Source organism: Hipposideros armiger, unplaced genomic scaffold (assembly GCF_001890085.2).
Source record: "Hipposideros armiger isolate ML-2016 unplaced genomic scaffold, ASM189008v1 scaffold_444, whole genome shotgun sequence".
Taxonomy (NCBI): Eukaryota; Metazoa; Chordata; class Mammalia; order Chiroptera; family Hipposideridae; genus Hipposideros; species Hipposideros armiger.
This window is the reverse complement of record NW_017731794.1, coordinates 782,480-797,661: the sequence shown is the minus strand read 5'-3', so window position 1 is coordinate 797,661 and position 15,182 is coordinate 782,480. Positions and strand designations below refer to the sequence as shown.

The 15,182-nt window shown below is 35.8% G+C and overlaps 1 protein-coding gene across 1 annotated transcript; it reads right to left on the bottom strand.

Moving 5' to 3' along the window:
- Window positions 1-581: 581 nt before the first annotated feature.
- Window positions 582-15,176, bottom strand: CBR4 (carbonyl reductase 4). The gene is made up of 5 exons (XM_019665494.1): window positions 14,884-15,176; window positions 12,681-12,801; window positions 11,827-11,963; window positions 10,335-10,469; window positions 582-886 (listed from the first exon to the last, which is right to left on the bottom strand). The coding sequence occupies exons 1-5, from the start codon at window positions 15,023-15,025 to the stop codon at window positions 708-710; spliced, it is 714 nt and encodes a 237-aa protein (XP_019521039.1). The 5' UTR covers window positions 15,026-15,176; the 3' UTR covers window positions 582-707.
- Between the last annotated feature and the right edge of the window lie 6 nt (window positions 15,177-15,182).

The following is a 15,182-nucleotide window of genomic DNA, read 5'->3' as shown; positions in this document are numbered from 1 at the left end:
AACCTTAAGGTTGGGTCCTCCCCATCTGAGGATTTCTACAGAATGGATCAACTGTACCATGCTTAAGTCTGCTGACTATTTTGCCCAGTTGCTTTCCCACCAGTAATGCCAATCAAGGAAATCAGACTCTAAATTCATGTCTGTATCCAAGTGATACTGTTTTTATCAACCTATATAAAAACTGATCATCCAATGAAATTGGATGATTTTTCATCATTCCATATGAAAAAGGAATACAATGTTTAACTTTAGCAGGGTTGCTGAAGTACTGACAATTAACCAATACCCTGTAAATACTCTTATTTTGACAATGGCCCACAAGGTTAACTTATGGAGAGAATTCGGCCTGATATATATATATATATATATATATATATATATATATATATATATATATATATATATATACACACACACACACACATATATATATGTATATATGAAAATCAACATTTGTAGCATGAATAGGTTTGATTAGCAAATGTCACCCATGTAGGTATGATTNATATATATATATATATATATATATATATATATATGTATATATACACACACACACACATATATATATGTATATATGAAAATCAACATTTGTAGCATGAATAGGTTTGATTAGCAAATGTCACCCATGTAGGTATGATTGTTTCATCAACCGCCAAAGTGCGCCCTTGATTCTAATCACTATTATTAACTGAATAATCTGTAAATTACATTGTGAGTTGTAATCCCCCATCAACTACCAGAACATGCCCTGTAATATACGGCGATTCTAAAAGAAACACAACCGCATGTGCCACATTAATAGGTTCTCCAAATCTCCCAAGGGGGATCTTTTTCTTTAAATGTTCTTCTTTCAAGTTTTTCGTCATATCTGTATGAACAAATCCTAGAAGAGAAATGTTTGTTTATTTAGTAGAAAATGGTAGACACTAAGACATTTGCAGAATTTCAAATAAAAATAGATTTGCTCCTGAAAATTTGAGGTTATTAATAAACCCTGTTTAGAAAATACAGAATTTTGCTAACAATCAAGTAACCAAGTCTACATTTTTATTCAATTTAACTCAATGAACATTTACTGAACAATAAAATATCTAATCCCCAAATATTTGGCCCAACTCGTTTCGTTGCACAGTGTAAGTTGGAAAGCTACAAACATGAATAAAACATTCTATTCCTTGGGGAGCCGATACTTTATGGAGTTAGTAGTCACTTGCACCACAAATTATAACGCAAGGAAGTACGGTGAATATCCTTATAGAAGTGTACACAAAGTATAGCAGAATTGATTAACTTTCACATGCATCGGGTAGAGGGGAGGGAGGGAGGGTAGAGGAAAGGAAGACATCACAAAGGTGGTCGCATGAACTGATTTGGCAGTTCTGACAAAAATTACTTATATTTGCTATAACTAAGACAGCTGATAATTAGAAAGATGACTGAAATTATTTCCAATATTCATATAAGAAAAAATCTTACAAATATACACAGAAAATTAAAAATTTAACATGGCCTTCATGTGTGCAATACAGCTTGCAGAGAACATGTTCTAAAATATAAAGTTCTGTAATATAAAGTATCACATAATATATTAAGCAACTAATCTTAAATTATTTATATTATAGATATATGCGAGGAGAACTATAGATTTATTATGAAAACCTTGTGATTACTGGAGACATACAAACAAATATGCGTATTATCAATAAAATACTTAATTTATATAATAAAATTCTGTACGTGACTCAATCATTTAGCTTTAAAAAAGAAAGCAATTACTCCTCGTGAAATGAACAATTAGAAAATTTTTAAAAATTTTAAGGTCATGAAAATTAGATGGATTAAAAGTTAGACATGACATGTGAAGTGAAGGTTTAATGTGCAATCTCAAAAATAGTTTCCAAACTGGGTTGTTAAAATTAAATCATTTATAACTCAAACTATAAACCAATCTATTTTTTTTTTTTTTTTTAGCTGAGCCATCCTGCTACCTGTTGGCAGCTCAGCGGCTGCTCAGCTCGGGCTGGACTCGAACCGCTGTTGCTCAGAGCTCAAACTCTTGAGCGAGCTCTTAACCAACTGAGCCACTCGGCCGGCCCTAAACCAATCTAAATATACTTTCATTTAAGATAGCAGGTTGAATGTGAACTAAGCACGGGATTAAGAATTAGCATTAAGCTACAAGTTTATTATGTACTACTATACAATTATTTTTTTTTGCCTTAGGTTTTCACTTAAATATCTAAACATTTTCTTAACAGTCTTGTGAGAAATAATCATAGATTTTCTTTCATGAAACCTACGATAATGGCAGCTTTATTAGAGAAAAATGGGGAACAAGTTGAAAGTCAATAAAGGAACTGGTTAAATAAATAATGGTACATCCACACAACAGAACAACATTCAGGCAGTAAATGATGCTATGAAAAGATATTTAAAGTCAGAGAAAATACTATTTGTATGTAGGTTACAAAAGTAGTTATACTACTATAAAAAACAAACCTTCAGTTATAAAATAGGCATGGATGTAATGCACAGCATGGTGACTATAGTTAATACTTCATAATATATTTGAATGTAGCTATAGAGTAGATATTAAAAGTTGTCACAAGAAAAAAAAATTGTGTATGGGGACAAATGTTAACTAGACTTATTGCAGTGATCATTTCACAATATTTCCTGAAACAAATGTAATGTTATATGCCAATAATACCTCAATAAATATTTAAATAAATATATATCTACACACACTAATGACTGAAAAATATACACCAAAATATTAAGTGATTAATATTGGATACTAGAATTATAGTTCATGATTATTTTCTTCGTATTTGTCTGTACTTTCCTAACTGTTCACAACAGATATATATTATTTTTGTATTTAGATTAAAAGTTATTGAAAAAAGATGCAAAGTACTAACTTCAGATTGTCTGTAATGAGGCCTGGAATAACAAAACAATTTTGTATTCTGTGTGTTTCATTGTGAGATTACATTATGAAATACAATCTACCATAAAATTTAACATTTAAGAGTCAGCAACATTTCCTTCATTTCCTTTTATCTTTAAGAACAAAGACATGGCCAGAAGGAATGCAAGAATAAAAGCAGTAGCAGATAGAGATAATGATAAAACTGATCACCAGCATCTGCAGAATTTCAAGTGAACTGCAAATAAAACTTCATCCATAGAGAAGAGTTATAATAATCAATAGGCAACCCAATCATCTTAAGAAGTTTTATGTCTTTGGACACACTTATTTTCTAAGATGCCTCAGAAAATTCACTTCACATGTTAAAAATGTTGAATTAAAATTATGAATGTAACATTAAAAGCTTGTTTCTTCTCAAAGCGTTCATGATACAATTATTCTTTATTCTAAGGTCATTTAGAATTCTACCAAAATTGGTAGGACATATTTCCCTGGGGGGGGTGAGGGGGGGGAATCGGTGATGTGTTTTAATCTTAAGGGGAAAAAACTCAATAAACTACAGTAAAAATGATTTGCAGAGAGACCTTGTAACCGTGATTAGCAAATTCTAGGCTCAGCTTCTACCTGGCTCTGGTGATATAAAGAGTACTGGATCAGGACACAGTAAACTGGATTCTGTTCCCTGCTCTGCAAATACTACCAAAGTTATGACTGGAGGAAAGTCAAGTACTATCTAAAACTGTATGTTTCTGTATCGTAAAATGAGTGAAACAGATTGAAAATAATAATAGGTCTCTGAGATTTCTTTTAGCTCTACAAAACTGTGATTTGAAGATGAAAAATAGGCCCCATTAAGCAGTCTTCATGACTTCCACACTTGAAGTTCAGGAAAGTGAGCTCCCCTAAAAGGAGCCTCACTTCTTACATTGGTAGCTGTGTGGAGGTTAGAATGTTCCTACTGAAGATGCTAATCTGGGTTTTTATCCATGTTGTACTGAAGGAAACTGATCTGCCCTGCTTCTGAGCAGATTTTAGTTCTATGTCCTTTTGGGGACAACGGGTAAGTCCACGTGACCTGTGAGAGGCCATCCGAAGGCATGTTCACCTTGAAAAAAAAAGGCGTATCTAGAAAAGGGTATGAGGTACTGGAAGGCAACCCTTACACAGGGAGGGAGATGAGGCAGTGAGACGAGTTCAAGGACAATCTCAGCGAGATGGAAAGGCCTCTACCACACAGATATAGGCTGCTAGGACAGACTGTGGTTCTCCGAAATCAACCAAGTAAGCCAGATATACGAACAGATCAAGGGTAACATCTCAAAGCTTTTAACAAGACCTTGTTCAGCAGTACAGCCTGAATTCAGCTCGGTTATGGTCTGTGATGTGTAGAGGGCGAGAGGTGCCTCTGAGTCCAGTAATGAATACAAGTCCAAAACTAGGGTTATGATGTTCAGGCACCCACCTCCCATGAAGATTCTCCCTCCACTGCTCAAGCTTGAAAGATACTGTTATTTCACTAGGGGAAGTTTGCCACCGTCTCACCCCAGACCTGTAGTTGGGATGACAAACCTCATGGGACGAGCAGCTAGCCATCACTGACCTCTACACTAAAAGCATAAAATAAAGTAGGAGTCAGAGGCCAACTTGAAAGGAAAGGGACAAATTCAATACTGATTTTTGCTCTCTGATATGATGGTTGATATGGAAAGCAAGACCATGTCCAAAGACCCAAAACTTTTCTCTCTCTCATTAACTGCAACTTAAAAAAAAAAAAAAAGACTTAAATTTTTTAGAGCTGCTTTCAGTTTACAGGAAAACTGAGCAGAAAGTAGAAGAATTCCCCTATACCCCCTTATCACACTGCCCCGAAGCCCTAATTTTCCCCAATGTCTTGCCTAAGTATGGTACATTTGATTAACCAATACTGATACGTTATTATCAAGTCAAGTCCATAGTGTACATTAGAATTCAGTCTCTGGATTGTAGTTTTGACAAATGAATAATGTTATGTATCCACCATTATAATATTACGCAGAATAGTTTCACTGCCCTAAAAATCTACCTGCAGCTTTTTAAAACTCATATATATCTTCCTCCAATTTATGAGAAATCAAAAACTGTGAAGCTAATGTCTAATGATAATTACTTCAGCTGTACCAAATTTCAATGTCATTTTATGCTATAGTTCATGAACCACATAATCCTCATCTATAAATATATTCCCAGCCCAGGGCACTGCATATAAAGAGTCTGGATTCTATAACATATAAGACCTGAGCAGAGATATCGGTAGCTTTTAAGAATTTCACACACCCATTTTTGTGCTTGTACGGCTGTTCAGTTTGTGTTCTCTCTCTCTCCTTAGTGCCATAAGACTCTCTTCCACAATATATCATTCATACGCTTTATTTGTAACATTCTAAAAACTGGCTCTACTCCTCATTTTACTACATATATACTTATAATGCCTTCCAAACTGGGATATAAAAATTATAAACTACCAGTAAGTGCCACTATCCAACAAATGATGTTATCACTGATCACTTGTTGCACAATTAAAGGTTTCCAGCTGACTACAAAGCTATCACTCCTTTAACCGATAAATAAATAAATAAAACGACATGCATTTGACTAACTTAGAAAAAAGATATTTCTACTTTAGTTCAGTATATGTGACGACACCACAGTATTACTATTTTTAAAATATGAACTCTTTAGGAACAGGGCTATTCCTGCTTATATTACTTGGTCACTATTTTAGTTTTGAACATTTTTGTATACAGCAGAGCCTTTAAGTTTAAATAAGACACAAGGACATTAGCCTATCACCAGTATTAACAATTGTGGGATGTATACTACTTGATATATCTACCTGCTCAGATTTCTATCCTCTAGTATAAATCTTTAGGGCCTAGAAAGAATGAAAACAATCCCAAAAACTTTAAGGCAGAAGACACAAGGCTGTTGACAAAACCTAGACCAAGATTTTAACCAGAACAAATCTGTATGTCTTAACATTTGTAAAAATGTACAGGGAAGCAGTGTGCAAAAATCAACTCCATACCAAACAGCCCCTAAAAGCACCTAGAGTAATATCTGTTTTGAGTAGCTGTGAAGTTTATGCAAGCATTTGTCAACATGATTTTCTCCAAGTAGTCAACATAAAAGCTCTTCAAAAAATGGGGGAGGGGACAAAACTCTTAAGGTACCCCACAGAAATAAGTGCAAAGCTATATTATTTGTCAAAATTTAAAATGCATATACCTTTTTGAGCCTTGGCAGTTTCATTCCCAGGATTAAGCTCATATATCCGCACATGTGCAAAATAAATTACATGCAAGTATTGTCACTGCATTATTAGTTGTAACAACAGAAGATCAGAAACAACCTAAATGTCCATCAAGAAACAACATGTTAAACAAATCATGGTACACCCATAAAGCAGGAAGGACCTGGATGAGCAGAGAAGACCCACTTTCCCCTTTATGCCTTTTCGTACTTTTGAATTTTGTACCATGTTTGTATTCTCTACTGAAATATATTTTTTTAAGTAATGTACCCATTATAGTTTCAATTTATTAAAATACTCATTTCTCATATTCAATATTTTCCGATCAGTGAGATTTATCCACAATGACTAATTTATTTTATATTTAAAGTAGTACCAAAACTTAGCATCTAACTGATCTTTAAAAAAATCAATATTAGGCAGCAAATGACATCCTAATCTATTATTTTCCTTGTTCCTTGCTTTCCCTGTTATGAGTTGCTTTTAAACTGTTTTCATTAATTGCAAACTTCATTTGAAGGTGACCAGGAAAACTGACATAAAAAGAAACATATTTGTTAATTCTGATGTTTGTCAGGTCTATTAAAAGATCTGGTGAAGAATCTGATTATAATTACTATCTAAAATAAAGTTAATAAATAATCCATAGAATCTATTTAATTCTACTATTTCAACTTGTATTAATACTTTGCTTCTGATCAATGAAGCATATTCATACTTTGAAACCTGCTAAATACTCGAATAGTCAATAAAGTATAACTGTCACCCTATCGAATGGCCACATTTTTAGCACCAGGTTTTTTCTATAGTGTAAATTGCACTTGGAAAGACCTTTAGGAAAGGTTATACATACAAACACACTTCTATAACACTCATAAAACTTCCCTTTGTATAAAAACTGGATTCCCACTATTTAGCCTGTTGCCTTGACAACTAATTCACTCACATAAAATTGAAAATTCATTCTTCGGTGCTTCCATAGATCATATATAAATCCCTACATTCATACATTCATCACATGGCATTGTAATTATTTGTTTATATGTCTGTCTTTCCCACTGTACTCAGTGACTTGTAGCAGAAGTATCTTACTCATTTTTGTAATTTTGCAACTTAGCACAGCTCTTGCATATAGGATACACTCCAGTAAGTCTGCTGAAGGATTTATTATGAGTTAAGAACACTTGCATTACCCTTAAACCATCCAGCTTTTAAATCAAAATGAACTAGAATTAACTCTTCATTACTCACCATTGGAATCCCTAAAAGAGAAGGACTCAAATACGTGTAGTCTCAAACCATAAATAATCTATCCTCCATATAAACTAGGCTAACACTAAAATCAAGCTGATTGCATAAAGCATACAAACAGAAAGCAGTGCCAGGGTGACAGTGAAGCTTTTGGATTACCGTTTTTTTAAAAAAGAAATGGATGTGCTATATCTAAACCATAGTCATTTATTAAATGCCCATGGCTTTTCATGCTAGAATTTAGCTACTCTCGGTGACTGAACAATGAATTGGGATGAAGGCACATCATAGAGCAAAATGGCTATCAGAACAGTTTGACAATTCCCGGATCCCTGCTGGCTCAACATCAGTGCCAAATAAAACGCCAACTCTGGGGTCCAACCTGGAGCCATTAGTGACTTGAAATGAAAAGGTGGCAAACAAAGATCTACTTCAGCCTACACTTTCTTACAACCAACCAATGACCCAAACTAAAAAGTCTTTTTTTATACAGGTAATCAATTCTTAATTACCTACAGTAAGCTAGGACAAAGATTCCAGGGCTAACTGGCAGAGGTATATTAAAACATTCATTTGGTTCAAAAGTCAAGTAAAGACCTAACCAAAATTTCTATCACGCCAACTACTGAGTGATAATGGTAGATTTAAGTTTTAGCAACTTTTTATTACCTTCTTAACTACTCCGCGCAATTTTATCAACAAGTAGCTTGGTAAAAGGCAAATAATATAAAGGTGAAAGTTATAAAACTGGAAGATTCCAGATAGTTTAGACAGGCCATATTAGCAAAAGGACAAAAAGACCTAAAAGCTTGTAACGATATAAAAGAAATCTAAGGGGCCATTATTTTTAAGCTTACCTTAACTGGAAATCAAAAGATAAAAGCTTTTAGTAATAGTCCTGCCATAATTAGTTATGTAACCTTCAGCAAATCACTGTCTCCTAGGTCCCAGTCTTCTAAACAGTAAAAATCACCAGAATAAATGATCTAAGATCCTTTTCACCTCACATTATTTCATAATTAGTGCAAAATTTAAAGATTTCATAACAAGGAATTTTTTTTCTAGCCACCAGTACATTACTTGATTCTTTTCACAATCATTTTAGAATTATTCTACCCAGGTGTCAAACCATGCATACCAATTAATAAGCCAATTAATGGTTCCCTTCTCTCTAAATCAAAAAAAGAATTGAAGAATTTCTTTAGTCTTCAGCCACCTAAATTATAATTCTGATCATAAATTATGTTTTAATATTTTACGATTACCGGTTATTAACAGACCAAGTTAACTGGCTTTGTGTCCCATTCAATCCATCGATATTTTCAAGTAATGTAGAATACCCAAAGTCAGCATAATAAAAGGAACAGGTGCACAAAAATGTTCCCCTTGCCTTCTTGAAAAGGCTCCGATTTCTCTGTACTTAGCCCAAATCACACTTGCTTAGTCTCACAGGTGAATTGCATCTCTGCTGGTTCGGTTTTTCCTACATGTTTAACAAAAACAAACATGTCCCTGATGGGTCCCCTACAGGAGGGCAGCTCTGCTGTAAGCTTCCCACTGTGACTTCTGCTATTTTGAAAATTTATGAAACAGCCACCTCTCTAGCCATCTTCATTGTTGGCTGCTCCCAAATACGTCTGGTTCTAGAAGCCTTAGTTCCTCTCCGTAGTGCCTCCTGCATATATAACAGAACCTGTTGGTGCCCGAGTACTGGTGTGCTCATGTTACCCCTTTCCCCCTCCGATACCATTCATTACACAACCATCCTCAGAGCCCATGCCCGTTCATTAAAGAAGCAACTATCCCTAAGAGCCACTATTAAAATCATATTACTTCATAGAGTGCCTTTTAAAAAGATGTTACTTCCTCCTGAGTCTGTGTAAATATCTTCTTTTTCCTTCAAAATTCTCTTTGTGTTGAAATTCTAACATGAATCCAGGGTAGCTCTCTGGGGTACACTGAAGTCCAATGAAAGGGATCTTGTCTATTTTGAAAAGACACATTATTCTTTTTCTATACAAATACTGACTTTCCAGAGTAATTAGTATATCAGTTATTATACATGATTGCTTTGTGAAGCGTGCAAATGATCTCACCTACACAGACTTGTTTATTTCCTATGGTTTGTAAATTAAAAGCATATTGTATTATACAGCTATTCAGATATTTTTACTACAAAGATGTATTGTTTCCATAATAAGGACCTATGGAATATATTTAGGTAATAGACACATTTGGAAAGTTTTGCTTTGACAAACTGACAGAGTCTAAATTAATTAGCAAATATTGTGAGCAGTAAATCAATGGAACATCCAAGAAAAGAACAATTAAAATGGAAACACTTCTCCAAAGGTGTACAATTTGGTGTCTTGTTCATCTACTGGATATATGTTACCAATATCCACCCCCCCCCCACCCACACCTGCACCCCCGCTCCCTCCGCAACACACACACCTATTTGAAAATCTTACATTCTTAATTTATAACTGATTTTTCAATAAGAAGTTTCTCCTGTGACTGGGTTTGGGAATAATCATTCTGTAAAAAATGCCATGTGCTTTATGCAAACAAAACAGCCTGGCCTTACTCTTGGGCTCCTCTTTGAGGGTGGTGCACAGCCTGGCAGTGGGGCCAGGTGTGGCCAGGTAAGTGCTGTCAGGACATATCACACACTCCTGCATTTCGCTACTCAATAGTTTAATTAACAGTGCAGATTCCATGTTTCTGTTCCGATCCTCTCTGAGAAATGTCTGATGATGCTGATGTGCTTACAGACACAAGAACAATCTTTGCTATTATTGTATAAAGCCATAAATATACATAATTATGTTTAGAAAGAAAAAAGAAGTTTTCACTGACCTGGTGCAACTACATTCACTCTAATTTTCTTCCTTGCTACTTCTTTAGCAAGAGCACGTGAAAATCCAACTAATCCTCCTTTACTGGCACTGTACACAGATTGGCCCGCATTGCCTTTTAAACCAATTATACTTCCTAGAGAAAACATGAAAGCAAATTCAAACCAATTAAATGGAGTTATTTCAATATTCGGATAATTTATAGTAAACAAACTAAAAGGGTACAAACCATTTTACACTGTCCTCTGCTAAAATGAGGAATTCTAACCATTGTCATTTGATTGGTAAGACTATGAGTCTACTCCAAATACACAGAAAACAGGATCTGAAAGAGGCTTATATAAAACCTCAAAGGCCAGGTGGGGCTTGAGAATTAATCCATTAAGTGAAAGGAACCCACTCTCATTTCTGACTAGGTCAGACATGATGAAAATCCTTTAGTATTTATAAAGGTTTCCAGTAGGAAAAGATTAAAACCCAAAAAAGTGAGATAGTGGTTGATTAATTCTATGATTCTACAATAGACATAAAGATTTCACCTGCACCTAAAGAAACACTTCATCAGAAGATAAGTCTCTCTAAATTTGAACTACTGTGAATATAAATAAGCAAAGCTTCGATTACAAATTTTTTGTAAAACTGTAATTTTAGTGATGTATTATAAATTATAATGCCTACTGAAGATTCTTGGGCAGCCTCATTTATATGAATATAAAAGAATAATTCAAATATCAACTGTACGCAAATAAATTCATGCAAAACAGAAGTGGGGAAGTAATTGTCTGCACCAGTGACCTGTACTTATAATAGAAAAATTAATAAGAACCTCACGAAATTTTTGAAAAAGTAATTTTATTTTAGAAAACATTCTAAACACTTTTTATATTATAAGCAAGTCCAATATTAAAATATTTATCTACAGTATATATTTTATGCAATTAATGACAAAGGAAGAGAACTATGAAGGACAAGGAGAGATAAAAGATAGCCGAGGAAAGGGAAAGGGACAGAGAAAAATACAGGCATGGAAGAAAGGCCAAACAGGAAGCTTTAGAAGCTCTGTTTCACGCCACACCCTAGGTTTCACATAAATCAGGATGTGCAATTTCTCTTAAAAAATCAAAATAGCTAGCAAAACTGGGACTACATTTGTGTGTAGCAACCATCTCCTGGATCTGAACATTGGATGCACCTGCCATTCCAAATGGCCCCTGGACAACACATCTGGGCATCTTTTATCATCTACCACATGGCTTATGCCTGGTGTTCAATATCTGGTGTTGTCAACTCATTTAACACCTATCTGACCAGTATAATGATATGAATTTGTGATTCCTGTTTCACCCATTCATCAGTTAATCAAATCCTTTTTCCACATTTAATAAAATGACGCATTTCACCCAAGTTTCACACATGAATCAGTTCAATTTAGTCAATTAAATATTTTTATGGTACTATCAGATAATTATAATTTTACAAAAGTGAAGACTCACCTACATTAACAATAGACCCTCTCTGTTGTTGAATCATAGTTTTCATGGCAGCTTTACAGGTCAGCATGGAACCCAAAAGGTTAGTATGAAGCTGAGATACCATATCTTCAGTTTTTGCTCTTACTAAAAGGCTATCCCTAAAAAAAAAAAAAATCATGCAAAAAATGGGATTAAATAAAAAACATCAAGAAATATGTAACACTTTTACTGAAAGTTGAGTAAAAGAAGTGCTTCGTATTTGAGCTAGAATACTTAGACAGTCCCATTTTAAACTTGGTTTGAGAGGCACCAAAAAATAACTGATAAGCCAGAAAGGATCCACTTGGAAGCCACGTTCCTATACTCTCTCAGGTAGAGTGACAAATATTCCTAAGTGCCATGTAGCCACAATAGCTTGTATTAATTGAGCAACTGCCATCTGAAGCTTTGTTTAGCAAGCAAATTGCTAATTATTCTAAATATTCTGTCCCAAATTCATCATCCACGAAAAAAGAATACCTATTTTGATTCCATTATAGTTAAGGTCATGAACAGACAAAATTTATATGTGGTGACGGAAGTCAGAATAGTGGTTACCTATGAGAAGCTATTAATTGGGAAGAAACTGAAAAAGCCTTCTAAAAGGCAGGAAAAGCTCTATAGCTCAATATGGGTGTTGATTACAATGCTAAAATTGATCAAACTGTACCGTTATTGTATATTTCAATATACAAGAATGTATGGACAAAATTTTTAAATAATTTGTTTTATATCTAATTGGAATAAAAACTAATTAACGTATTAACTCATACTAAACAAAGACACATTAGGGAAAAAGAAAACATATTAGAAATGTACTTAAATCCGTGACCAACCTGTTAATTCCAGCTGCATTTACCAAGAAACTAATAGGACCTAAATTTTTCTCCATCTCTTCAAATGTATTTTGAACATCATGTTCTTTGGCAACATCACAGCTAAATGCCAAGTGACCACCTGCACAACAAAGATTAGAATTACTTAAATTGTCACTTACTTTTAAATATTATTCATACACATTTGTTAAGCATCTACTATAAGCTAGGCCTGTGCTAATCTAGAACCTAGAGACTAAAGGTGATTATGTTGTGGGTTGCTACTCTCATGGAGTTTTAATAAAAATTAGATGGGGGCCCGTGGAGAACAAGGAGAAATAAAGTAAAACTACAGAACATAAAACTTGTTTTTAACCAACAAAAAATGGGAGGGCCTGTTTGTGTTCATAATGCTTTGTAAAATTCATCTAATAAGATTTATAGCTTTGTCACTGACTCCACCTACTCAAGTTTTCTGGGTTTTATACTCCTGTTTTGAAATTTATGTCTAATTTTGTTAGGTTTTTATCAGACTGGTTTCCTGGCCCTGCCCTAAGCATAAACTCTACCGTTTCTTTTTATTTTTTACTATGACACATGTATTATGATGAGGATGATGATGACTATTATTAAAGCCTGACTATTAGGAGAGATGAGACAAAGGAGGAAGCTGTAAAAAATGCTATAACTATAAACCACAAAAAACCCCAACTTTTTCCTAAAAACAACTGTTATTTTTTTAATGTTCACTTTTTTCAAATATTTAAGGGCCAAAAAAATTACACTTCAAAGAAAGCATTCTGTTTAATAATATGCCATTTTAACACTCTAAAATGCAGATTTTTTTTTAATTGCTTATTTTCTAACTGACCTTGACTAATACTTAACACTAAAATTACCCCCTCAAGTCTTTGTTCTTTGGAAACAGTAAGTCGTGGAAAGGCACACTTTCTGGGTGAAAACCAATCACTCATGGGACACAATTCAAGGAAATCAAAGGCCCCAAAACATCCTGTGTCTCACACTTGGCTTTCAGCTGAACAGTTGTTGGGTCAACTCTTGAAAGCTTAACCAACAGTTTTAATCTAGTCCAGCAAACACTGATGGCTTTGGGGTAACCCCATAAGGACCACTACTGTTTTTGCCCCTTTGTCAAAGTAACATAATGGCAATGGGTAGGAGCAGCAAGAAGCATTCACTGCAATTCCCCCTGGTCTATAACTTCTATTTTGTTTTTTTAGAACGTCTAATAGTCCCCCAACCCATGTAACCAATTACAGTGAACCAATAAGTCATGCTATTTTAAAGGTTACAGCCACCAGATGCATCCCCAGGCCTCTACTCCCCACCTCCCTCCCGCCCCCCATGACTCCCTGATAGTAAATGTGTGTCCATCCTAGTAATTACACAAATACCAGTATCTTAATATCTTTCAAACATCCTATTTCTCCTTACGATCAAGAGACTTAAATTCGCAAAACAACGCAAAAGTTACTGATCTATTACTAAACAAAACCATTTGAGGTTTATATGCAATAAAAATAATTTGGCAGGGCAAATCTCAATTGCCCATTTGTAAAAGTCACCAACAGAATTCAGGAACTTATTAAGTGCTTATGGTGGTAGTAAAGCAAACCAGGTACATCTTAAAACTGGCTGGTACTCAAAAGTTTCTCTATGAAACAGTTGTGTGCCTCCACACTCGGGCAGGAACGGCCCTCAGCAAAACTGAAGCGAGCCTTTTAAGCGTGACACGCCTACCTTTCCTGCCCGGACTCCTTCCTGCCCAGCCCTGCCTCCTTGGCGCCCGGGATCTCGCGCCACGGGTGAGCCCTTTGCCCTACATAAAAAGCTAACTGTTGGGTGGTTCTCTACCTCCAGACGCCAAAACAAAGCCGCTCCTCACCAACAGCACTAGCTCCAGGGAGGTGGGTGCTTGTTAATAGGGCTTCAACAAGACAGTCTAAGTCTCAAAGAAAACCCCACGTGTTCAGCCCTCGGAGGTGGGCAGGGTGGCAGAGGGCACTCCGCGGGAAACACGACGGGGAGGAAGTCGGCCCAAGCTGCAGTCTACACTCTGGACAGTGTCTTTGCTCCAGGCACGGGCGCTGACCTGCCAGATCACAGAACCGTCAAGACCAAACCCACTTTGTTTTAAAAATGAGGAGCCCTAAGGCGCTTGAAGGGCAGCCACACAACTGGACAACTGCAGGTCGGTACCTACCGCCGAGGTCACCGGCGGCGGCTTTGGCCACTTCCAGATTTCTGGCGATGATGGCCAGTCGGTAGCCTTTCTGGGCCATTAACTGGGCCACTGCCCTGCCAATGCCCCGGGAGCCGCCAAACACAGCACAGACTTTGTCCATGTTGGACCGGGGAATCGCAAACTTGGAGGAAAGAGAACTGGGAACGGCGGCCCTTTCCAGACTCAGTCTTTTATACCACCGCGGCTCCAAAGTTTTAAAAAAGCCAAACTGCCGCGAATAAAAAGATACAGCACTGCACCGCCGGCCCTGGGACTCC

Coding starts and splice junctions, on each gene's coding strand:
- CBR4 (XM_019665494.1), bottom strand. CDS start 15,025: ATGGACAAAGTCTGTGCTGTGTTTGGCGGCTCCCGGGGCATTGGCAGG. Junction 12,802..14,883: donor CGCCGCCGGTGACCTCGGCG/GTAGGTACCGAC, acceptor TTTGTTGTGCAG/GTGGTCACTTGGCATTTAGC. Junction 887..10,334: donor AGTGAATGTAGTTGCACCAG/GTCAGTGAAAAC, acceptor TTTCTCTTCTAG/GATTTGTTCATACAGATATG.